The sequence below is a fragment of the Falco biarmicus genome, chromosome 12 (assembly GCF_023638135.1).
Source record: "Falco biarmicus isolate bFalBia1 chromosome 12, bFalBia1.pri, whole genome shotgun sequence".
Classification (NCBI taxonomy): Eukaryota; Metazoa; Chordata; class Aves; order Falconiformes; family Falconidae; genus Falco; species Falco biarmicus.
This window is the reverse complement of record NC_079299.1, coordinates 13,587,009-13,612,746: the sequence shown is the minus strand read 5'-3', so window position 1 is coordinate 13,612,746 and position 25,738 is coordinate 13,587,009. Positions and strand designations below refer to the sequence as shown.

General features: G+C 39.2%; 1 protein-coding gene across 7 annotated transcripts in view; it reads right to left on the bottom strand.

Moving 5' to 3' along the window:
• The window catches only part of EML4 (EMAP like 4), a 162,996-nt gene that overhangs the window by 33,266 nt on the left and 103,992 nt on the right, over positions 1-25,738 (bottom strand). For 4 of the 7 annotated variants that reach the window (XM_056357045.1, XM_056357047.1, XM_056357046.1 and 1 more), the window contains 5 exons: positions 22,667-22,840; positions 20,409-20,537; positions 17,118-17,143; positions 16,633-16,665; positions 3,934-4,057 (listed from right to left, as the gene is read on the bottom strand). In XM_056357045.1, coding sequence (XP_056213020.1) covers positions 3,934-4,057; positions 16,633-16,665; positions 17,118-17,143; positions 20,409-20,537; positions 22,667-22,840 — 486 coding nt within the window. The remainder of the gene's footprint in view (positions 1-3,933; positions 4,058-16,632; positions 16,666-17,117; positions 17,144-20,408; positions 20,538-22,666; positions 22,841-25,738) is intronic. The other 3 variants (XM_056357044.1, XM_056357048.1, XM_056357049.1) reach the window with 3 other exon arrangements.

Sequence of the window (25,738 nt, the reverse complement as noted above, 5' to 3'; positions counted from 1 at the left end):
TCAGAAGTTTTACAGCCTGCAAACCACCCTTGGTTAGCACTAATCAAACATTATTACAACTCGTTATTTCTTTGAAACAGGTGACATTTTCTTCATCTAGATTCCTAACGTGCCTGTCTGCCTGTATTTCTGTTCCCAGGGTCACTAGGTACAATTAATACCGTAACTCAGACTTTAACAGTAGCTCTGTAGCCTCAAAAAAATACAATTTTCCTGTTACGCCCTGTGCTTCAGAGAGCTTTCCACTTCATTGCCAACTAAGGCACCTGCAACAGCAGCGAAAATACGGGAAATACATTAAGCAACTTTAGCTAAAGGATTCCAGCCTTAGGTCCTGGTTAACCAGGTAAGCAAAAGGGAAGTCAAAGTCCCACATGGAGAAAGCTAGATGGATGAAGCTGGCCCTTCCTCATAAATGAAAGCAGGTGCAGTAGTCCAAGTTTGGGAGTATCTAAACTGACCTCTCCTAAGCTGACAGCCTGGCCTCTATTCTTGGAAAAGGACTACTTTTCCACCAACAATCCACACACATTACCACATTCAGTGCCACCCCCCACCCTAAAAAATCCCCCTCCCACACTACCCTTCCTCTTGCGGTCCCACTCAAGCCCAGGGCTGCTGTACCACTTGCAAGGGACACTTGCAAAATTAAACACATTAAACACATGCTGTAACTAAGCAATGGTTCAAAGAGAGACACTGCATTCTGGTGTCAATTAATCTCTTAAGAACATGGAAAACGAAATAGATTTTTATATTGCTGTCTTCCATTTATTACAGAAAAACACAATGGCTCCTCTGAAGCAGAGGTTATGCACTGGCTTGCTTAGCAAACGGTATCAAGGGAAATGCTGATACAACCAATGCTGAGGGCGGAAACAAAGGGATGCTTCTGTTTCTCCTGCATCACTATTTACTTTCCCACTAAATTTTTCTCTTCTTCTTTTAACCACCGATGGAATAAAAATAAACTCCAGAACTGCCTTTTATTAAAAACAACAACAAAAAACTAAAACCCCAAACACAGAGACACATAAAAAAAACCCCCAAACTAAAACAATCAGACCACTGAACTTTCAAAAATGATGGGCTACAAACCTATGAAAATATTTTTTCTATCTTGAAGCATCAAGAACGCTTCTCAGCGGAGAAAAGCAGATCTTGTTAGACTGCTTTATACAATAGGGAATGTATTGATAAGGATTTAGTAAGATTGACATCTTTGAACATTCATCCTAGAAAAAGCATTAAAGATTTATGCAAACCTGCCTTTCCACAGTAGAAATCTGCCATGCAAAGCTAAGGCTAAATATTTTGGCACCCACCATTGAACTCTGGCATTCACGAGGCTGCAAAAAACGGTCACGGTTTCTCAGTCCATTCCTTTCCTTTACCCCTCCTACATAATAAAGTACCAAAGAGCAGCTGCATTTTCTAGGACCATGTTTTTTTAAGAGCATGTAAAGGAACAACTTGTTTTGCAGAAGAAATTTTTTTGCTTTCTTCATTGTCCATCCCAAACTACCTTGAGAGAAAATGAGAGGGACTGTTGCTTCACACCCTCAGAACAAAGCTTGCTAATACAATAATTGACTGTCTCTCTCCACAGAAAAAGGGATGACGAATTTGATACTTAGTTTCCCCTAAATCTCAATATTCATCTTGCAACGAGACTGATGTTTCAACAGGAAAATTCAGAGATACTTGTCTTCATATCAGGAACGTTTCTCACCAGTTACAAGGACTGTTTTGTCACATTTGATATGCTGAAGAGATTTTAGTTTGGGGTTCTTGTTCTTTTTAATTGCCTAAGAATAGCCATGACCCCCATGAAAAGTGATCCCCTGTACACCAGAATTCAACAGTATATTTACCACTGGCTTCAATTATTCTTAGACAGAAGAGCACCAGTGCTAAAAATAATCTTATAAAACAGAGTCAGAAATGCCCTCCAGAAACCGAGCTACTGTATACTGGGAGAAAGAGTATAAAGTCACTGCTTGTCCACAGCAGCACTGACTGTGACCCTGTAGCTGCTACAAGCCCACTTTGCTGTTACTAGAAATGCCAGATACACTTTAACCAGTTCCGAAGTGCAGTAGGGAAGACTGCACTACAAAGCAGGGATACACAAATTAAATTATTTAAATTAAATCACTCATGAACCAGACATAGTAAAGAGCTCAGACTTCCCCAGGAGCTACTTTATCTTGCCAAGCAGCTTAGGCATTTCTTCAATGGGAAGTAATCTGCAGGGCAGATAAAAACTAAGTGTGTTTTGTGAGTCTACAGTACTGGCTATCTAGTGGAATATACCTGCAGGACACAGTACATCTGAAAAGGACATCTCCTTCCCAAACCAACCAACTGAACAAAGAAACAAACAAAGAACCCACCCACCCCAAGAACCCTTCTGTTTTTGCTGTGAGGTTGATCATAGCTGATCAGCATCTTTGAAAACAGTAGTATCAAAGGAAAACCCAATTACAAACAAACATCCAGAAGGCAGGAGAATTAAAGGTGTTCAAACAAAAACGTATAGATCGAACAATTCAAGGCTCAATTGACCTTTCAGTTGCAAAACACCTGACATTACTAAAATATTCTGTGAACCACTATCCCCACATCTTTTTAATAAGGGGTACAGGTTTCAGTTTGCCTTCACATAGGGAAGTTACAGCTGGCTTGCAGTTTTCTTCCCCTTGCTAAACCTGTGCATGAAGTACAAGATCTTCTGCTGCTGTATCTTCCTGCCTCCAAAACTGAAGAACAATTTTGTGCAACTTCATAGAGACCAATATCAAGCCTGCAAATTTTACTGCCTTTTCCTCATCGTTTTCTTCACCATCCTATCCAGAAGATACCCTATGCTCATAAATATACTGGTCTGATTTAGGATAACGTTTCCTTAAACAGATCCCAAAAATATACGGACAGTCTGTTTAGACACTAGATTTATTTACCTTTAATTAGCCCTCAGCAGGAAACTGGTTTAACTTGAACTTAAGGCCTTTGGACATTAAATAAGTGTGTCCACATCGGGATTTGCACCTACTTAACTGAGGGTGTGATTTCATGATCAGTTTTCATCAGTCCAAACTGCTCACTGCTGCCGAAAAAGTAGATCTGATCTTCATCCAGCATGCCTGCTTTCAGCAACATCAGAAGGATCAGACTTGAGATTATGACACCAACTCAAGTGCTGCCTAGATGTGTTATTTTACTGAAACGCTAAAAAACTTACTTAATCACAGCTTACTGAAGAATCTGCCGAGATGGGGGGTGGAGGGGGGTGGGGTGACAGGAAGACCCAAACTTGTGCAGTAGCACCTCTCTTACAATGAACTTAACATCTGAACCACTAAGCCTGGAGAATTGTCAGCAGTCACACCAACTCCGTTCTTCAAATGATAGATTTATTTCATGTATTTAATGCAAACTGGTCCCCAAGAAATTAACCCCCTTTGCTTTGAAGCTGAAACACAGCAGCAGTGCAAAGGATGGCTGCTTCTGTAATCCTCACTCCATAGGCAAGGACAACAAGAAATGCAAGATCTTTCATAGCTCTAAAGCCTCCTAAAAATGAACAGAGATTGAAAAACTGAAAACTAACAATCTGAATGCAAAGCCTACATTGATATATTGGGGGACATTTCTGAAACTCTAACTCTCCAAAGACTTTCACACTAAAAATAAATTGCAATTAGTTTCAACAGCAAAACAACAAAAGAAGTATGTCTTTTCTTTGCTTACATATTTTGCAGCTTAAAGTTGTACTATACAGTAGCTACAAACCATTTCAGTTGTTAAACTTTCTTCCGCCACTGTTAAGTAATTTTTATCTCTGAACAGAGAAGACACAAGACCAGATTGTAAAGGGAAGAAAAAGCAAGACAAAAGGGAACATCAAGTAGCTACTGATATTAAGGATACACCCACTCCAGTTTTAACTTTTCAGGAGGCAGCTCTGTCCTAATATCATCATAGTTTTCTACATCAGAAGGAATGAACATTGTGATCGGGCGGCCTCGCATGAACATCTTGATATATTCTCCCTCTGTTGAAACAAAAAAAGCATATTAGTCATGTGGCAAGTTTACACTACAAACAAGCACAGAAGAAACCAGTAATAAAGTACAGAGATGCAAATAACGCTTGTGATAAAACAATTATTTTTGAATTGTGAGCTTGGTAAAGGCTCAGTTTTTTGTTTTGTTTTGTTTGTTTGTTTTTTTTTAAACGGAACACTACACGTGAGCACACACACACAGTGTTAGTTGAATTTGTGATAGAACAAACAGAGCATGTAACATTTTAGACATGCAAATTGAATTATAAAGGCAAATTTACAACCCGAATCTGAAACTGAATAAGCAGTCACGGAATCACAGGATAGATATTTCAGGTTGAAGGTGACCTCAGGAAGTCTTTAAGTCCAACCTCTGGCTCAAAGCAAGCTCAGCCATGAGTTCAGACTAGGATGCTCAGTTTTGCCTCGTCCAGTCTTGAAAACTTCCAAGGATGGAGATGACACAACCTGTCTTGGCACCTGGCTGTCTGCCAGGACCCCTAGGACCTTTCCAGCAGAGCTGCTCCCTGCAGCCCTCTGTCCCCAGCCTGTATCCCTGCCAGGGAGTTTTCTTTCCCCCCTGTGCAGGACTTGGCATTTGTCCTTGCTTAATTTTGTGAGGTTCCTGCAGACCTATCCCTGCAGCCTGCTCAGGTACCAGGTTGGTAGCTCTACCCTCCAGCATATTAATGAGCCCCCTGGTCTGCTGTCTTGAGAGTGTGCCATGTTGACCACTCCAGGTCATTGCTAAAGACATTAAACAGGAAGGGTCCGAGTCCAGCCCCTGTAGGCTCCACTGACCACCAGCTGGTTCTTTCACTCACCTAGCTAAACCATGACAGCCAAGCTAAGATGTAAGGATGCTGCAGAAGAAAAGTGTCCAAAGTTTTGCTGAGGAATATCATCTGAAATTACATATCATCACAAACTAATACACTAACCTGAATTACTAATTTACTGAAATCGTTCCAATTGCACGCTATCGCATATTGCACCATATCCTGAAGAATGGAGAGAAGCAACAGCTCCTAATGACTCCAGCTGTGAGACTGTCTATAGCTGTGACAAAATACATGCGTGTCCGTTGGAGCATCGGAGCACCTCACAAACCTTTAGGAGTTCCTTCTCAAGGAACACGAGGTTATTTTCCACCAAAGAAAACTAATTACTGAGTAGCTGAGTGGCTTGGTCAAACACATTAGCTAGCGGTTGGAAGGTAAGCGCATCTAGATTTAAGGAATACATGACTGCAACTAGTGTATTAGGTGCCCTACAGGAGTCTTCCCTCCACACTATGACAATAATCATCATCTGACTTCAGAAGACCAGAAACCCGTTGGAGACTTTAAAAGCCTTTATGTCCTACTCACACGGCAAAACCAGCACTGTAGTGCCGTTTAACTGTTGTTAAATCAGGCCTCAAATCCACCAGAAGTAATGCCAGCCTCCAACGCTGCTGACACCGCAGTTTGTTTCGAAACGCACGGATAGCAAAGGCCCAAGTATTTCGCTGATTTCACATCCAACGAAATGGCAACCTATCACTTTTCAACTTCTTCAGTTATTAAGACTCATTGTTAATGTAAGCGATATCACAAACCCAAAGTGATATAATATTCTGCTGTGAGTCTGGGACTCTGACATTTTTTTTTATGAGTAGGGATTTGAAAATCACAGCAGACAGAGGGAAGTCAGAGTTTCAAACCAAAATGAAACAGCCGAATAGGACTGGAGTAAAATAGCTGTGAATGAGCAATACAGTATTAAGAAATCTCTAATTGCATTCGATGCAACCAATATTGAGCTCTAAAATTAAGACCTTTAAACAATTACTATTGTATTTCTTTCAAAAGGCAAACATGAGACACACTTTGCCTTAAATGCCCAGGGAATGCTTGTAAATAATTCCCCAATTAAATGTAAGATTATTACTCAGACGGCATGATTGTGCAATCTATGTTTTGCATTCCATAGAACATCTAAATTTGAAAATAGGAGAAACTCAGACTTATTCCCACAGAATTATAGCTTCACAGCTCAAGTCAAACTTGGAGATGTAAAATGGCAAGAGAAAGCTGATAATTTCAGTGTCAGCAAAAGCAACGTAGACTCCAAAATAGTCTCTTGCTTAAAGAAAACATTTTAGAAGATGCAAAGATCAAGAAATGAAGTTGTGAGCAAGACCAACCTTAAGCCAGAGTCTCTACCCTTCTACAAATATGAAACACCCCTAACTACACAAACTGCAGAAACATGGTGTCTTACCGCCGTCAGAAGAGAAAGAGAGAGGAAGAGCCTGTAACTATTTTCATCCAAAATTATAAAGCAGTCTTGCACAAAGTTTGGAAATGAATTCTTGACACTCAAGGTCTTTCTTCTACAGCCAGGTAAGATAGAAGACTGACAATCATCAGTCTAACAGAAAAATATAGTAAATATTTCAGGTTATTTAAAAGAAATATTTCTGATCATAGAGGATTTTATCAGAGCCGGGTGAAATTCTGTTGAATACCACCCCAGCTCTGAAAACACTAGAAAGCACTAACTTTGAATACAGCAGTGATGACCCTAGCACACATCAATGGCTTGGACAGCACCGACACATCCAGGAAAAACCTGCGGTGACCAAATCATATAATATATTCAGTAACTCCCCCTAAGTTTGCATGGTTTTAACACTGCTTGTCACAGCATTTCCCAAACCTAACTAGGTCAATGAATCCACGCACCTGAACATAAGGCGGTTACAAGTATTCTACTATGTGCATGATACTCACTTTGAGGATTTCACAACATATACGGCTTAATTTGTCAAAACATTCTGTTTTTCTCCTTAACAGACAGTAGTTTGATTTAAATAGCTTAACTATTTAAACAGGTTTTTTTAAACTGATGAAACAGATCACAGTTTATCAAATTTAGCAACGATTATAAAATAAAAGACATGATTAATGTGACTCCTTTACCACTTTCAGTGTACTCAAGTCAACCTTCTGAGACCAACAATTCATTTTACTTGATTTTGTGTCGCTTTCGACCCTGACAGATTTACTCTGTGCTGGAGACAAGAAAAGGGAATTTTTCTGTAACAGTCCAAATATAACAGAAAACTAGTGCAAAACCACCACACGTTCAAAAACTATCCCTGAACACAATTTGTAAAAATTGAGCTATGTAAAATTAGCATAAAAGTTTTTCCTTGTTTAGAATATTAATATCATGAAAGCTGAGCCATTTAAGTCCAGCACCAATGGAACAAATACTGAGAAGATCAAAAACAGTTCTCCCACTTCTTTCTAAGAACAAATAAATATACCTCCTCTGAATGAGAACCTTGTGAGTCCCTCCACTGACAACACCAGAAAACTTGCCTCAGATCAAAGGACAAAGAAAATCACTGCCCAGGAGCTAAATTAGAAGCAATAGTTATTTTACCAAATGTGCACTGCTTAATTGCAGTGCTGAGAAAAGCTAAAGATTGGTGTTGTCACTAGTTTGACACAAACGTTTAGATAATTACTCCAAACTAGTAACACATCTCAATTTTCCATCAAAATATTTTTAATAGTATTTTTCTCTGTAAAATACAACAACACCGGCCAAACCCAACAGTAACGTATTAATGACCTTTCTATCAAGATCTGGCGCTCACACCCTTATAAATTAAAACACAGCGTAGCCTGAAGGTATTTAGAAAAGACCACTGGTTTGTGCAAGTCAAATTCTTGAGTTAACACTGAACTTGGCACTTCTGGTTCCACAAGACCAGTACAAAACGACTCCAGAAATGTAGGATCACATTTCTCATCGCTGCTTAGAACAGTGGAGACAAACTGCAACTCACATACATACAGATGGAGGCAGTTGTGCCTGTTGGACTCTGCAGACAAGAGATGGAGTGTCCAAGAGGAACTCAGTCAGGTCTTTGGCCAGAAGGGAAGAGGCTCTCCTGGAGCTCAGGGAAAAAAATATCTGCAGGGCATGCAGATACAAATTAGCTCTCTAAACTTCCCCACTGAAGAACAAACGTTTTTGCTTTTATTAGCTAGCTGTCACGTTGAAGATACACATTTAACACACTTGTTAGAGGGGCACAGGCTAAGTATAACTTGATTCAGTCTCTCCCTACAGAAGAGGAAGAATTAAAAAAAAAACCCACCCAAACAACTAAAGAGAGAATCCACTGAAAGATTTTTGCCTAAGACTAAATTTCCTTTCATCAGAATAACCTGTAGGGGAGATACAATATTAATGTAAAAATCTTTTGAAATACTAGAGAGTATGGCAGCATATCAACAAAGACATTCTCAAACAGCAATTAATTGCCTGAGGCCAAATTCTTGTATTTGCAAGTTAAGAAAATCAGTGATTTAACTCTTTCATAGCATACTGGCTCAGCTGAACGCTCAGGACCATTAGACTACCTGTTTCTTTCCTGCATTCTCACTACTTCCAGGTACAAAGTAGTATGTCAAGACTATTTTTTTCCTCACATATCTGTTGGAGGAAATTGGCCATCTCGTAACAGCAACACATAGGTAAGGGAGTATATGGGAGATAGAAGTTTTAAAGGAAGGGGGGACACAGACCCCAACAAACAAGAAGTCCTCAACAGTTCTGGTATCTACCAGCTGAAAACAGTAGGCATGAAAGTAAAAATTCTTTACCCCATATAAAGTGATGCTTGGACCCCACCACCCACTGTGCAGAAGCATTTCAGGGGTGGGGGGAGGTGGGAAGGTGCTGGAAGGCATACCTGAAAGGACCTTGGCACTTGCTAAGTTAATGAATCTGCAATGGCAGACATCCTAGAAACTCCTTCAAATATGGATCAAACCAATCCAAAAGTACAATTGAAGCTCTGTAAATAGCACACTCAGGTGCCAGGGATTACCCACACCACACAAAAAGAAACAGCTCAGGCCCAGGGTTGCTGCAAAAAGCAGCATCAAGTGGATGCAGTGCTCCGGCTTCAGGGGACAGCTCTTCACCGGGAACAGCTGTAGCTGCTTTTGTGCAGCTCTGAGCTCAGATTCACAGACCTTGCCAAACTCCTCTTGGCTCCACAATAATTCACCTCTGGAGCCTCAACAATCTCTTTGCACAAGTGCCAGAGGATGCAGGACCAACACTCCCAATTTTTGCTCCCAGGATTCAGGCTTATTAGCCTCACAGGGGAGCCCCCTGGGTGTACTGGAGCCAAGCAAACTCCACGTAGGTTTCAGCTCTCTCTGTGGGATTCCCAGAGGACTGAGGAAATTATTAACTCAGCCCCAAAGATGCAGAAACACTTGATCTGACTACACCATGATTTCACCAGTCAGCTGAAGGGGCACAAAACATCACTCGGGAAGAATGACACAAAGACAGACGCAGCGACAAGAAAGATAGAGCCTAGCGACTCGGTGAGGGCCCACCTAAAGGTGGATTTGAGCGCTGATCAGCCACGAGGCTCTGCAAGCCCATGTCATGAGCTGGAGGAACATCACAGCTGAGCCCAGCCCAGCTCAGCCCAGTGGATGCACATTGTGTCCCCCAGTGCCCTCTCTGACCGACCGAAAATGGGAGTGATGCAGGCAGAGTACTGCAGCACTGACTTCGGTCAGCAGAGACTTGGCCGTCACTGGGATACACAGAAACACACTGCTGATTCTGGAACACCATGTGAAAACTTCCTTCTTCTAATAGTTTGGAGCCCTCAGCTCCCAGGTGACAGTAAAGCATAGCCAGGTCGTTCACTTTTTGTGCGTGCGGGCTGTTAACCTCAGCTCAGGTCTGCCCATCTGCGGCCCGAAAGTCCATTATGTGAGCATGAAAACAGTGATCATGCCCTTCCTCCTCTCAGCCTTCATGTGGCAAAAATAGAAATGTCCAGCTATTTAACTCTCTTTTTGTGTGATAAGGTTTCAGTCTGTCTCCACACCACCACAAAATTTACCTTGTTATGACTGTGGGTGCTGTAACAGCATGCAGTGTTACAGAGAACCCATCAGGGTTTTGATGCATTAACATTTTCCATAAGGCTGCATTTCTCCTTTAGCATTACTTCTGATAAATCCTGGGATTGCATTTGTGTTTTCCTAATAAGTGAAATAAGCTCAATCTTTGTATGAATAATTAGCATCTCACAGCCCTCTTCCTCGCCATTTACTTCTAGCAAATAACCAGCTAAAACACTGCCAGCAACTCCTGCATATATGATTTTGAATAATTTAATTTTGTCTTATACTAGTCCATGCCTCAGGAGCATCTAGGTCTTACTGTACTAAAATCTCAGCTTCCACCATATCAGTACGGTCTCTCAGTTTCATGTCATCAGTGAAATTCCGTCAGTGCTCCTACTTTCCTGTGTTAAGTTCATTAGTGTAAACACTAAGCCAAATAGGTCCCAGCAGGCTGGAGGCAGATGTTAGCAACTGGAGTATCTACTGCAGGTTCTCTGAGAGTTTATAGCCTGCTAGAGAAGAAAGGAATAAATACATCAGTGAAACAAGGTGCTGCTACTGAGAGGGAGGCCTAGAAGCCTGCCAGATCTGCAAGGAAACAAGTGCATCTTCTTCACAGTCACTCTAAGCCAGCGCACTTACCTTGCCTGCAAGGAAACTGCTGGTAAAGCATGCAACACCAAGAATCCAGGACTAAACTAGGGGCCAGTAAAAAAAATTGTAGACAAACAGCAGACAGTGGCTGAAACTTTTCTGCAAAGCCTCGTTGCCTCAAAAGGAAATTTCCATTAACATAAATAAGCTTTTAATCAGGCCTTATACAAGAGAGGAAAAAAGGGGGAAATAAAGAAAAAAGGGGGAAATACAGAAAAAAAAAAGAAAAAAGCAGCACAAAGGTTAACAGTAAAATTCAACTTCAAACAATGCCTATTAATTCACTCTTGGAAGAGAGTGTAAAACCCAGCAATTCCGGGAAAGCAAGCAGACAGGTAAGACCGATGAAAAACACGGCAGGTGATAACAGAGAGCAAAGATAGGGCAATATAAACCACCTGAAAGGCTGGAATTGGCGCTTCTCAGCACAGACTCATGCAATGACACTTAGGCAATTTATTACTTTCTGTGAATCATATTCTTAGGGCAATATGCGAGGTTTTCAGAGGACCATAATAATAAGAAGTGAAAGGAGTAGTAAAAAAAAAGAAAAAAAAGATCAAAGAAGCCTTTGTAGATTAAGTCAGAAGTACTTACAGAGAAGAGCAATTCAGGAGACATGAAAGCTACTGTTTAGATCCTTCTGAAATTTGAAGACAGTGACATAAAAAACCCAAAATCCTCCTGGTTTCCAAAAAATATGCATCAAAATGAAATTCTCAAGGAATACACAGGAGTCTCCTAGAGGCTTGTGAGAAGCCCTCATCTTCGATTACTGATTTCGTCAACAAAGCTAGACAAAATATTAGAAGGACGTATTTTATATCACACTTTTCCTCATTTAGGCAGACCTTGAGGTAGCCCCACAAATCTGTGCTGTAATACTCTGCTCTTCAGCTAGCAAGTGTATGCATAATGGAAAGTCTAATGAGTAGATTTTATATATAAAGTCTATTTTTATATATATATATACGCATACATACACAAAGTAGATAATAGTGACTAAATAACAAAATTATCTGGTTCTCTAAATGGTCATAAATTTAATTCTTAAGAAATCATTACAATAATCTTATCTTGCAAGTTATTAGTGACTATTTTTTAATCGGTCCCACCCCCCCTAGTTTGAAAAAGCAACATGAAGTGATGCATCAAATCCCTCAGCTCAGTTCTACTTGTGTTTAGCAGCTGAATCTTAACTTTCAAATGACTTCCAAGCAAATGATAAACCCAAAAAACCTCCAACTAGCTTGGCCAAGGAGAACTCTAATAATATACAATAAACTACCACATCCAGAGTACATTTATTCATCTGTCTTCACCTTCTAGTTACTTGACCAGTGAAGTTATGCTTTTTAATACTACAAATAGCTTCTTTCCCACAAGCTTTCTGCTTTCAGGCCTGTGTCCAAGAACTCTGTAGGACCACTAACCTGAGGGACAAAGGCTTAGAAGCCTGTTTCTAATTTAAACTAGTGCTAACAGCACAAAGATGAATACAATCAAATTCAGCCACCATGCGCAGACCATTACATTTGAAGAAGGAATTCAAACACGGCTGCAGGTTTGCCGTCTCTCACCCTGAGCGACGTGTCAATGCTTGCTGAACCTGACAAGCCGACATGCACTGACACTATCGAGCGGTGCTGCAATGCAAGCCACACAGTCAAAAAAAAGCAGATGAGAGATTTGCCTTGGTTTGGAATGGTTTTACTGCTTTGCCTTGTGATTTTTTACTAGATCTTTCGTTATTAGTTTTATATAACTAGGCAAGTAAATCATAGTTAAACCCCTGCTTTCGCATGTACCAGGTGACATTAAGAATCTAGGTATTAACCAACAGTCACCATCTGCATTGAAATAATTCCAGTTTAATATTATACTCTAGCTTTTTATTAAGAAAAAGGACTCAAAAAGGAGTGCTGGACACAAGTGCAGTAAGACTGCATCTAAATGCTCCCTTCTTAAATAAAATCATGACTTCAAGAATCCACGACCAAAAATCCCAAATACCAGTTTCTTTTTCTGACAGTATCTGTGGTTTTTACTGCCAAGCACTGTGCCTGAATGACAGCAAGCAGCCCAATAATAATGAGATAAACAGGATCTCCATTTGCCCTCAGGTGCGTAAGCACCTTCAGTAAGCATGTGACAGAAAATCTGTGTCTGATGAAAAAACCTGATCTGTGGTGGTTACTGAATGTTGCACACTTGGTGGACAGGGCACACTGTCAGCAGGGTAAATTTTTCCATTGTGTGCTTCCCAATTGCTCTGTGAAGCTAGAACTATAGTACTAGTATTAAACTAACAGAAGAAAAAGTACTGGAAACTAATAAAGTGCAATCTAAAAAGAAACAAACTTAGGAATGCAGTGAATGTTTTTCATTAATGCTTTCACATATGGTTTTTATTGCCATCCAAAAACATCTAAGTGTCTCTTATTACTTTATAATAAGTGAACAAGTGATTCATATGCAGAGCTGCTATCACTGAAAACCAAACTCAAACACAGAACCTCAGTGAAAAAAATTACCTTTCCTCTTAAAATAAGCCAGGTCTTCAACTTCTGGGTATAAAAATACAAATACTTTATGATTAATACTTCAAAAATGTCTCTGCTGAAGTGAAAAGCAAGATGGCTTTTATAGGCAATTATAAACACCTGCTGGTAAAGGATTTAAAACAGTAACTTTAGTTAGTGTCCTTTTAATGCTTAGTAAGCACCTGTTCATTTCACCCACAGCTTTACTGGTTTTTCACATAATTTTAATACCTCCTAGTACTGGATTTTATTGTAAAAAGGTTGTCCTGGTTTACAAAGCTAAACGAAGAAGTGTTCAAAAATAAGTTGAAAAACCTAAACCCAAAAATCTCTTCATCAAATATATGGAAGTGTGTGTATTTCCCTCATTGCACTGGCATGACCGAAGTGCTCCTGTCTGCATTACCTCTGCTTCAGCGTGTACCCAGCTGCATAAAGCCAGGACTAACCTTAACGTGGAGCAGATGCAGCTCAGCCCAAGCGGGAGCGAGAAAGGCACAGAGGGAACAAATGGGTACTGAGGCAGAAGGTAAGTGAGTAACACCGGTAACACACGCGGCCTGGGCACGGTGCTACACAGAACCTGAAGGGCTGCCTGGGGGCAGCTGCAGGGGAGAACTGCCTGGGTCTTGCTGCCACCCACATGCAACACCTTCAGCATGCTCTCTGGGGACTCCACACCAAAGGCGATTCAGACGTCAAAGCTAATGTCTTTCACTGCTGAAGCTAAGGTCCTCACTCGCTCCTCAAGCCTTTCACTTGTACAGCTAACACATGCTATCAACAGAAATCACAGTGAATGTGCACAGATGGTCACAACACAGATAATACTGCAGTGACTTCTGCTGCTCAAAAAATAAGATGTGCAAAAACATATTTCTCTATATTCTGTGGTACTGCACTATACTGACAGGTTCCAAAGCAGTTTCTTTAACAGATGAATCAAAAAAAGGAAACAAACTGATTCCAGGATGTTCAAAGCTACACAGAATTGTCATCTTCCATCCCGTTACCCCATGCAAACACCTTCTGCTGTGATAATTCGTGGTTGCACTACGTTTCCAAACTTGTTTCATGTGTGTATAAAGACAACGTATCTATGTAGATTTTCTTTGAAGCTTGACAGTTTGCACACCGGCAGTCTTTCCAAGAGCCTCCTTCACACAGGTTCTAGGAAGCGCACTGACACAATTGTTAGCAAGGAGGTGGGTGCCGGGGGTGGGGGGTGCGGGGGGGTGGGTGCGCAGTGTTTCACACACAGCCCACTGACAAGAGCAGTTCAAGGGAGCTGCTGTAACTTAATGAACACCGTGCTAGAGACTGCTCGGGTCTGGCAGCAAAGGCTGGCAAGCTACAAGGGAGTGTTAAAGCAGCTGTAACTTTTCACACCTTTGGGTTGCAGAGCAGGAAGGTCCTGCCCAAGCGGCATGAGCAGAGGCTACCCTTCATCCCACCCTGCCTGAGCCAACTCTGTCCAGCTGCACAGGATTTACCTCCACAAACCATGTTAACTGCCTGTGCCATGCCAACCTCCTGACCCACTGAGTCAGGGTGCCAGCTCGAAATTGGTTATTTACGTGGCAACCAACAAGTACAAACCAGGCTGAAGTCAGCTGCCCTGAACAGGACATTGCACTACACAGAACCAGCTGAGTATTGCCAAACGTATACTGGAAAGGATGGAGGGACCCTCTGCAACTACAGTAACTAACAGGTGGTTACTTCTATGGCAGTAAACGCAACCCAAAACCTAACAGACCTTACGCACACACACAGACACATACTCAAAAGGCTGTCAAAAGATATATTCATTGGTCCATAAGAAACAAAAAACAAAACCCAAAACTTTGCAGGCTAAATCCTGCTAATTCTAACTTCATCCATGTTAAAGGCAGAATGACGTTCTGCCACTATAACATGTTTAAAATGTTAGTAAATGCATTTTCTATGACAAGACTTCCTCTCCATACACTTGGGGCCACGTCATGTGCATCATATTTCTCTTTCATTCCAGCTGGGCTCAGAACAGACTACGGCAGCACACACATGGAAGGTGCCTGTTCATCATTCAGCAAAAGTTCACATCATCTGCAGAGTAACACAACGGATAGCAGGGCACACATCGAGGCCACGTAAGTTATAGCTACCAGGATGAGAAAATTGAAGGATGGTCCATTTTTGGCAGAACACACAGAATTGTAAGCAGCACATTGTAAGAAAAGAATTAGTATTCAAAGTATTTTAGCTGTATGCAACCTCATTTTGTGAAAAGTTGTGTTTGCTAGAAAGGATGTTTTCAATGTAACAGTTTAATTCTGGGAAAGCTAAATTGCATCTGGTCTGGACAATACTGATTAGTTTTCTTTTTACGGTAACCATTGCTGCACATATGTACTGTTCCACAGCTGGAACATTCCTTTCTTTGTTCCTGATGCTTATACATCCTTTCACCCCTCTTGTCTTTGAAGGATGCTTTTGGTAAGTAACAATATAAACTGTTTTTAAATCTGTAATTTCTCTATGAATTAGAAAAAGATAAAGCAATTGGATTCAAGTTGATTTTGCTTTCATTACAACAATTCATATATTAAGTTCCTAAAAAATTTGAGTGTTTCTTTCTTTTTGAAAGAAAATCCAGAGGAGACCAAATGTAATCAAACCATGTATAATGTAATCTTGCTTACAGCACAGAATTTTGAGATTACAGATTTGTTAATTAGCAAAAAAGCATGACAGAAAACCTCTGTACATAGATACATGTTTTGTAAAGCATGCACTTGGGTTACATGCTTCAGTTTTGAAACTGCATGCTTCAGTACAGTTTGCAGGACATCAAAGCAGAGTAGTTTTGCGGCACTACAAGTGGGTTTCTTTTGTTGTCATGTCCCACCATGTTCAGATAGATGGCTCCTTTTTCTGTCTGAACAAGCCAGCAGCAGCAGGTAGCCACAGAATGCAAGATTAATCAGTGCAAAGATATACACGTTAGAAGAGACTAATTTTTCATTTTAGGAGGCTGTATTAAAACCTTCAGTCTCTGTTCTTGTCTAATCAGAGTGTATATGTTGTAACATTGGCAAGACAGCTGAGATAAAACAAATCTTTTAGTTGGCAGTTCTTAATATTCTAGTATCTTGGGCAACAATGCAAGACTTATAGAACCTTATTTGAACACATATTCTTCTCTGAGGAAATTATGTGCGTAGTAATTTATTTTAGACTACCCTCAAATAATCCCTACATAGACTGCGAAGTGCATATGCATACATATTTCCATAACAAGAAAGCTGAAATATTTATTTAAATGCTCAAAGTTTTTAAGAGATCGTGCACCGATGCTCTTTGATGGTGAAAAGCCAAATAAAAGATTTGTGAGAGCGCTAAATTAGAAAGCAACCAAAGGGCATAGGTTAATTCTTACCTTGGCTGTTTTTTTCACGAGTTGACATTTTTGCTGGTTATGGGACAGAAATAGAATATCTTAAAACTATTTCTAAAGTCTCACTCATACCTGCTTGGATGAAGACTGGCACATAGGTCAAAACTTTACTTTTTTTTTTTCATAAGCTCTCTCTATTTATGCACATACACACAGAGAAAATAATCAAAAAGGCTTTTTGTTTTACAAAAGTAAAACGAATCCTCCCACCACCCACCGAAAATTTCTGTCCTTCCTAAAGATCCAATTTGATGAGGCATTTCTCCATAATTTCAAAGTTCCGTATATAGGTCTTGAGTAACATTTGGCCAGATGAATTCTTGGAGTAATTATTAATGCTATTTTAGTTCTATATCCCTGTTTCATAAGCAGATGTCCCAGTGTATTCATTTACAGGAAATACTATTCAGTCAAAAGCCAATCTTTTCAACTTCATCCAGTTTTTAAAAATAAATGTTTTTATTTACCTTGGCTGACAATGACATCTTTGTGCCTGGCAAAAAAAAAAAAAAAAAAAATTGTTAATAATATGTGAAATTCTTATCAAGCCCATACCATCAAGTTCTTACACATTATCGCATTTGGCAATCTCATCAGATTCTGTGTACAGTGTAACTGTAGTATAGGATGCTAAATAATAACTGTGGTCACTGCAGTACCTTTTTACCCATGTATTATTTTATGCAGTTCACTGTATCTTTTGAGTCATGTAAAAGTCTTTGGCCCTATAGCAAGGGTTCCTAATAATTACTGTAATAACAACAAAATACAAAAAGCTCTTAAAATTAAATGATGGAGGACGTATTCCTTGTGCATGGAAAATTCCATTTTGAGAGAACAAACTTGTAATAACCAAATGTTTTAAGCTGCCAAACACCCTCAGGCCTGCAGGCAAGGCATTTAACACCTGTCAAAATAAGCTGTCAGCACACAACAACATAAATTTTTCTAAGAATTAACCCTGTTGGATGCATGGATTAAATATTAGCAAGCTGTGGTTTCATTCACACTGGATCCATGCATTACTGGATGTACAACGCAAAGTCTTCAAAGCAGTGCAGTTGAGACTAAGAACTAAGAATGAACTATTGACAAAAAACATCAGTCCTTTATTTCCGAAGAGGGAAGAAATACTAATTTCCAGCTTCAGAGCTACTTCCTACCAGAATAACACTCCTTGATGGGAGAATGTATTGCACAAAAAACCCTCTTGAATTCAATTTGAAATTCAGCAGAAAGGTATGAATGGCATCCAGTATTTTTAGCTGGATGGAGGTCAAATTTTTGTAACAGTGACAAAGGGTCAAACATACGCATGAGGCAAGTCATCTCGGACTACTGGTAGACTCACCCTTCACCACACTCCACGTGAAAAATTAAAACTGGATTCCCAGCCTTGCCTGAAGAACACTGAACGATAGGCTGCTGTGGGGTGGGAACCCTCTTACTTCTTACGGCTTTATCAGGCTGATTTACAGCCAGTGCTGACTTAAAGACTGAGCTTACTAAACAAAGTTCATATCCTGGGCTGATAACGCAAAGCATATGTAAAACATTTCTTTCCTGGGGCCCACATGAGGGGCTGAATTCTGCTCCTTGCACAAGACTCTGGTAACTTCAGGCAGATGAGGCCACCATTTCTTCACTGGGAACGACAAATGCAATATAACAATATGCCTTTGAACAACACTAACCAATTCTTTTAGAAAATGGGCACATAGGATGTGATTAAGAAATTAGTGTTAATGTGTGCTCTTGAATGCAAATAGTGCTTTTAGGGTAAGTCTGAGCTACGACCAAGGTATACAAACAGCCAGCCTTCAATCAGATGAATGTCTACAACTGATAATGTTTGAAGCCTTGTTTGTTGCCAAATCCTTTAAGACAAAATATGAACAGACAACTTTCTTCCACAATAATGAATCCCAATCTTTCCTTGTATGCTTTGTTGTTAGATACCTGATTTTTTTCTACATTAGATTGCAGAATGGCATCATTTAAAGTCTTTTAGAAAATAAGTAGAATCACAGGAAAATGCATCAAGATACTCTATTTTGACCATGCCTGAACCATTATACAAAATGTCAGTAAGAGTGAAATTTATTTTTTACTATTAGAAAATTTGAGTATACCACATTGTGAAAGATATTTTGGTAGCATTACAAAAACCAAGAAAAGAAAGTTGATAAGTAAAAATCAAGACAGAGGGTTTTTTCAGTCCAAAGTATTACCTAACAGCATCCTGCTGCAATCTGAATTGATTTTAAATTCTAGGGACTTTTAAATTATATTTTTAATTTTTAAAAATTATTTCAAATTATTAAAAATTAAAATTTTAAAATAAAAATAAAATTTAAGTAAGAATAAATAAGATAATAAAAATTAATAAAATATAAAAATGTTTTAATTAATTAAAATAAATTTAAATTCAAAGGGCTTTTAAATTCTAACAGTGAAAATCAATTCTAACAGGAAAAGAAGTATTTGCAAAATACGTCACCCAAAATCCCTCAAACACAGCACTTCACTGCTTTGCAGAACTCTTCAGGCTAAGCATAAGGCTTTTAGTAAATGTACCGATATCCACACCCAAGATTAATTTAAGATGTTTTTGTTCTACCCATTCCTAGGAAAGGAGGAATGCACTTGCACTACTCTTGACTCTAAGTATGTATTTGACAGTCTTATATGCAAGCTAAGGAGAGCGCCTACAGACACAATCATAACAAAACTGGTAATTACTCTGAAAGCTCTGAAGAGTTTTATTTGTCATAGTGGGAGGGATTTTCAAATAGTTTTGCCTTGGACTAGTTAATGGGTACTTGAATGAAGATTAATGAGCAGATGTATGAAATCTGCAGATAACATCAAGCTGCAAGAAGCTGCCAGCACACTGTGGGGATCTCGGCAAACAGGAGAGGGGTCAGTCAAAGAATCAGCACATCAATTTCAACAAATTCAGTGAAATAAAGTTAAAAAAAAAAAAAAGAAATTAAGTGAATATGAAGTGGGAAGCCCAACTGGCAAAGAATACTGAGGACAAGAAGTGGGTAACAATAGGCGTCAACAACAAAAAGCAAACTCCTGTCTCTCTTAATGACAGGAGTAGGAGAAGTAACTACTCCGTGCTCTTCATCCTCGGTGAGGCCTCCACTGGAGGCCACAAACTGAGAAAACCTGCTGCTGAAGAAGAGCATGAGAGGGATGATGGGCTATAGCACATCACCTCCTGCAGGTGAAGCTGAAAAGAAGATCCTGCCTATTACCTAGAACCTGCAATCAGGAACCTGTTAAACAGGTAACTTGAGAGACCCACCTGAAAAATAGTAAGAATATATTCTTACCATTACAGTCTACTTTAGAAATACACATACTATGTCAAACTCAGTAAATTAACTTCAAGGAAATAAGACTGATTTGAAAATGCAAGTGAAATGAGGGAAAAAATGATTGGAATCTTCACAACAGTGGCATTAAGCCATAAATCTTAACTCACAGTGCATAATTCTGCTAATCCAAATGGCTACCATTAAAACACATTTATACTCAAATCCTGTATTCACATTTTATAATGATTTTAAGATTCCACAGGCACCTAGAAGCACAACATCGGCAGGTTATGTAGATAATTACTCCTGGTAAAAACGAAAATGCAAACTGTCTCAGCGTATTCATAAATAAATTCATTAAAATTATGCAATTTCATAATATTTTGACTGTAAAGTTCACTTGCTTTTATGTACCAAACTGATACATACTTGTCTGCATTCTTTGCCACTTTGGATATTAATTTAGATGTCGAGGCTACTCTCAGCAGCTTATTACGACTGTCATCAGAACTCTCCCAAGCACTGTGAGGTTTTTCCGCAGTCAAGGATTTCTTTATGCTAAAAGAAACAAAAATGTATTTTAAAATTACAAGATAATAACAATAACTGGAACTGGTACGCAACGAACAGATCAAGCAGCAGGAGACAAAAGCAGAGCTAGGTCTTCCTTCAAGCTGAAGCATGAAACAGGAAAAAAAGATTAGTCAAAAAGTTCTAACTGGATGAATGAAAACAATTGAGCAAGACAGTTGCAAAATGTCTTATCCATTCCTTTCCATTTCCAAATGCTCTTACATAAAGACTTGAACAAAATAACTCTATACTTCATTATTATATTGCTAACGAATCACAAATGTGGAGAAAAGTGAGTCTACAGTATACTAGCCTTAAAGAATAAACAATTTTTTAAAAAAATCACTACAGAAGGTAGGAAAGAAAAGTAGAAATTTTTTTTCCCTTCTTGATTAACTGTTCACCAGATTTAACACACTGATTTCTGAGGCAGAACAGTTCTGTAAGATTAGTTTCATACGGCTGTTTTGCACACAGCACATTCTAAACCACATTAGTGGCTTTAATCTTCTTAAAACAAACATCCGCAAACTTTTTGCATGAATAAGGCAAGCTACGTTTGGCCCAATACTACGGAGGACTGAATCCATGAATACCAGTATAATTTTTCAGCAATCTTATTGTAGCCAATGTACATTAATGGGGACCTGCATGTTTTGCAGTCACTGGTTCATTAATTTCATGTACATTTTAATCATGGAAAACATGTTCAAAAGTGATCTAGCCCAAATTATTCTTCAAGCTGGTCTGCACGTGTCCTGCTAACAGTATCGTACTTCATCCCGTCAGAAATGCTTTTTGCAGGATTAAGTCCTGAACTGCAACCTTAGAAACGGCAAGCAAGCTCCTTCCACAGCACCTCAAGAAGCTGAAAGATCCTGCGACAAACAAGTTAATCAAATCAAGTTAAACCATTAGGAGACTACAAAAGGCACCTTTTTTTTTTTTTTCCTCGCCACACTGCAAAAGATTAGTAAGCAAGACTTCAGACAAACATCTTTACAGTGAGATACCAGGCAGGAGAACAGGCCACAAGTTCAGCTTCAGACAACTGAGAGTTTGTGCAAGACATGGAGACAGAGCCTTTATGGAGTGTTATGACATGCATCAGTCAAGTGAAAGTTTAAATATTTATTAGAGCTGTGAATTCGAGCAATGCAAGACAACATAATCTTGTGAACTACAGTAAATGTCAGAAGAATAAATTTCATTTGAGAGTTTGTTTCAGTCTCCTAGAAAATTTCACACCATCCTAAACAAGGTGACAATGAAGAAAAAGAAAAAAAAAAAGAAATCACACGAAGTGATCTGCATAGTTTTGAAACTCAGAAGTAATCACCCAAATCTTAAAATCCATTTCCTTGACCTTAAAAAGCTATCTAAAAAAGGAAAAAAAAACCCCAACAAAAAACCACCACAACAAAACCAAACTACCAGTTTTTTCTGTGCCTAATTCCAACTAAAATGAGTGGGAACACAGAGGCAATCCTAAATAAAAGTCTACATTCACTGAGGTCAAGCAGTTCTATGATTTGGGTGTAAACTCAGAACTTCACTCATGTAAAGAATCAGAATAAAAGTGAACAACCCTGCAACTTAGCAGGACTTGAAAAGAGAAGGGCCACAAAAAAAAAAAATTTCTAACTGCAGTCACTGTATAGAATAATTTAAGAAGAAAAACTCCCAAAGGAAGACTTGCAATGACATTTAAAAATTGCTATTACGAGTTGTAGAACACAGCCATGTGCAAAACACACAGCACAATTCAGCTATGCCAAAGCCTGTGAAGTGTATTTTGAGAAGGATCAATTCAGAGTCACCATTAAATATTTTAGAATGATGACTGATTAAAGATAATCTACCGTATAAGAATTTCAGTCACAGAGAACAAAAACACCTCTGTAATCTTAAAAATTTACTCAAAGAAAAAAAATTGCATTTTTACATATGGTCTGTTGCAATGCACAGTGAATGCATCTTCTCTAGCACAAAAAGTATCAAACATTTATTAACTTGATCATGAGATCAGAACTATTTCACATGACTTGTTGTCAAATATGAACTTGGTATCATTACAGTAATTTTCTAGTTCTGTACTGTGGTACTGTGAAAACCTTTTAGCTGGAGCAGAACTCTTGCTTTCTTGAGTTTGCCTGTGTGTTTGGAGAGTCTGTGAGGAGGGCTGGGGAGAAGGTGATGCTTGAGTTTGTGGACTTTGATCATTAGAATGAGATTCCTCTTTTTTTTCTTTCTGTCCTGGAGGTTTTTCCTTCTTTTTTTCTGTACCGCTGTAAAATAAAGTATAACATGGGGGGAGGGAAAAATAAAAATGAGAACAAGCAAATAAAAAGGTGGGAGAAAATGTCCTCTGTAAAAGATGGGAGAAGCATGTAGCAACTTACTGTATATAATCACCAAAAGAACACTTTGATTATTTACTCACTCTCTTCAGGTTAGCATTTGCTGAAATAGGATTTGTTCACGAGCTCCAAAAATGAAAAAGGGGAGGGAGGCATGGAAGATTATTTACTTATTATTACTATACTGTTGCACTAAGTTTACTCTGATTTTAAAATAGATACAACTTAGATTTGAGTGTGTTCTTCATTTGCAGGTGTTTCAACAACATTCGAAGCTGTCACAAGTTGATGCATGAAAACTCCGCCATCCCTCAGAAAAAACCCCATCCTCTGGTTCAGCTCACCGCCGACCCTACCGTGCTGCCAGCCGTGCTTCGGGGCAAGCAAAGGGCAGGAGCGTGACTTGCACCATTCTCTGATCAGCTTAAGCCTATAAAGAAGGAACTATACTTCTGGCACTGTCTTTCTGGACATGCATGGTACCGCTTATCTTTGCCCTGTCACTGAACGAGTGAAATGCTGTTGCTGGCCCCTGGGCTCTCCCTGGCTGCACCAGAATTCAAAGAAAATTATCCCCAACAACTCATCGCTATATTGATCTGTAGTTGACTAACATCAGACTGTCTTGCCACTTCTTTAATGTCTTCAGTAAATGACAGCTAAGAAAACATCTTAACTTCATATTGCTGTATTTACTAGGTTAACATTTGAAACAGCTTTAAATACGTCATTAACAACCATAAATTCATTAAAATCCAAAGCAAAGATCCATTAAGTAAACAGAAAGATTAATTAAAAGGCTTTTCTATAAAACAGCGTGCTTTGCAATATACCGAGTCACACTAACAATAACAGGACCTGAAAGAGAAGAGTATTCTGTAGTACACAGCCTATTTTTTTTTAAGATTAAAAAATAATAATATTCCATGGTAAATTTCTCAGTGAACAAAGTAAGATGGAAACACCAGCTAAAAAGGGAAAAGAGACTTTTTCTCTTAGGTTCAAAGCAACCTGCAAAGTAAAGAAGAATCAGCATCTTTCTGAAGGGAAGAATCCAGATTTCTATTCCCCCACATCAATTCCCCCCCTGCTCTGAGCCCATCTTGACTATTTGTGTTTTCATTCACCTTTCCCCCAAAAGCAAATTTAAAACAGTGAGACAACATAAAAAAAAAAAAAAAGAGTAAAAATGGGCCCTTGATTTTAATACAACATTCATAAGACCCTTTTTTGTTTCATTTGCTATTTCAATTAAAATATATCATCTACCACCAAGACAAGGCCCTCAATGCTTATAATGAGTTCAACTTTTCTAAATGCTTGCAAAGAAGCACTGAAGAACAGGTCAAAATGTGAAAAATAATATAAAACCCAAAATACATTTTATAAGGATCACTCAGGATTATTTCTGTAAACCATATTAACTAGTTAAAAAACTCATATAATCCATCAAAGTTAATTTTCTTTTCAGAAACACAGATGAAACAAAACAGAAAGAGCTTTCACATTTCTTGAGGGTATATATGTGATCACAGAGAACAAAGCATGAAGAACTGTGGGGTTTTGGTTAATAATTTATAGCCAGAAGTCCTTAATTAACTAGAAGCATAAAAATTATTATTTTTTAATCAGAAGACTTAGCTTGCATTGCTGGATGCAAAAGCACACTACATGATCTTAATCTCTTCACAGTCTGCGGCAAGAATTGCATTATAGTGAAATAAATTATTGGAATCTTATCACTAAAGAAAACAAGAGTCACTAGTCCTTCTCCGACAGGTCCAACCACAGACCCCTGCACTCACTCTCCCATAAACACAGGATTTCTCATAATGAAGCCCATCTACTAGGACAGAGGAGTGTTGCTTTTGTTTTTTGGAGGGGTGGGCCTGTGTGTGTGTGTGTTTTCTTTTTTTAAAAGAAACTACCTTTTAGAAAGACAGGCTTCCAGTTTTCCCTTTCCCTGTACTTGGGGATTTCAAAATAAAGCCTAATAATAGTAAAAAAGATAAAGGAAGCAGGAGGAGAGAGAACACACAAATGATTCCCATAACTCCAGCCTGCAAATCTACAAAGAATGGTCCTACTCGGTCAGAGCAATGGCTCACCTGGCACCATGCCCTGTCTCTGAGAGGAGCATAAAAGGGGTCGTTGCCTGCAGCCCCTTTCACCACATTTTTTGTAATACCCTGTTACAAAGACACACCAGCAATCCTGCAATTCACCCCTGCGCTCCTCCAGCAGGCTCAGGTGAATGACACCTGCTGATAGCAGCATATCACCTAACTTACCAATTAGGTCTCTTATTTTCTGTGTTCTTGCCCAAACTCATTTAGCTCATCGGATCCATCTCCTAGACACCACAGGTTCAGGGTGGCAACCTCTCCAATGTCTTCACCGAGCTTGTCAGCTGTTGACTACACATTTCACACCTCTGCCATTAGGTTCACTCCTTAACTTCTCTGCTGGGGCACAAGAACCACTGGACCGCTCTGCTTTCCCTCTGGGTTGCAGTGCAAGGTATACCTGGGCTTCCAATACAGTGCTTTTATCTACAACTAAGTTGCAAGTGGGCTTCTTTTTTTGACTGCACTTAAATTGGAAGGTGAATTATGTACATATGTGGCAGTCTGGGTATTGAGTATCTTTTGTGCTGAATTTACTTGGTTTGCTCACTACTGCTAAAATCTTCAACCTAATTGTATTATAACCGGCTATTACAGAGTGGCTCTCCTATTAACGCTTCTTCAACCAGGTCTTGTGCAACAACCGACACAAATCAAAACCAGCACCTTTTCTTGTGGGTTTCTAAAGACTAGTTGTTCC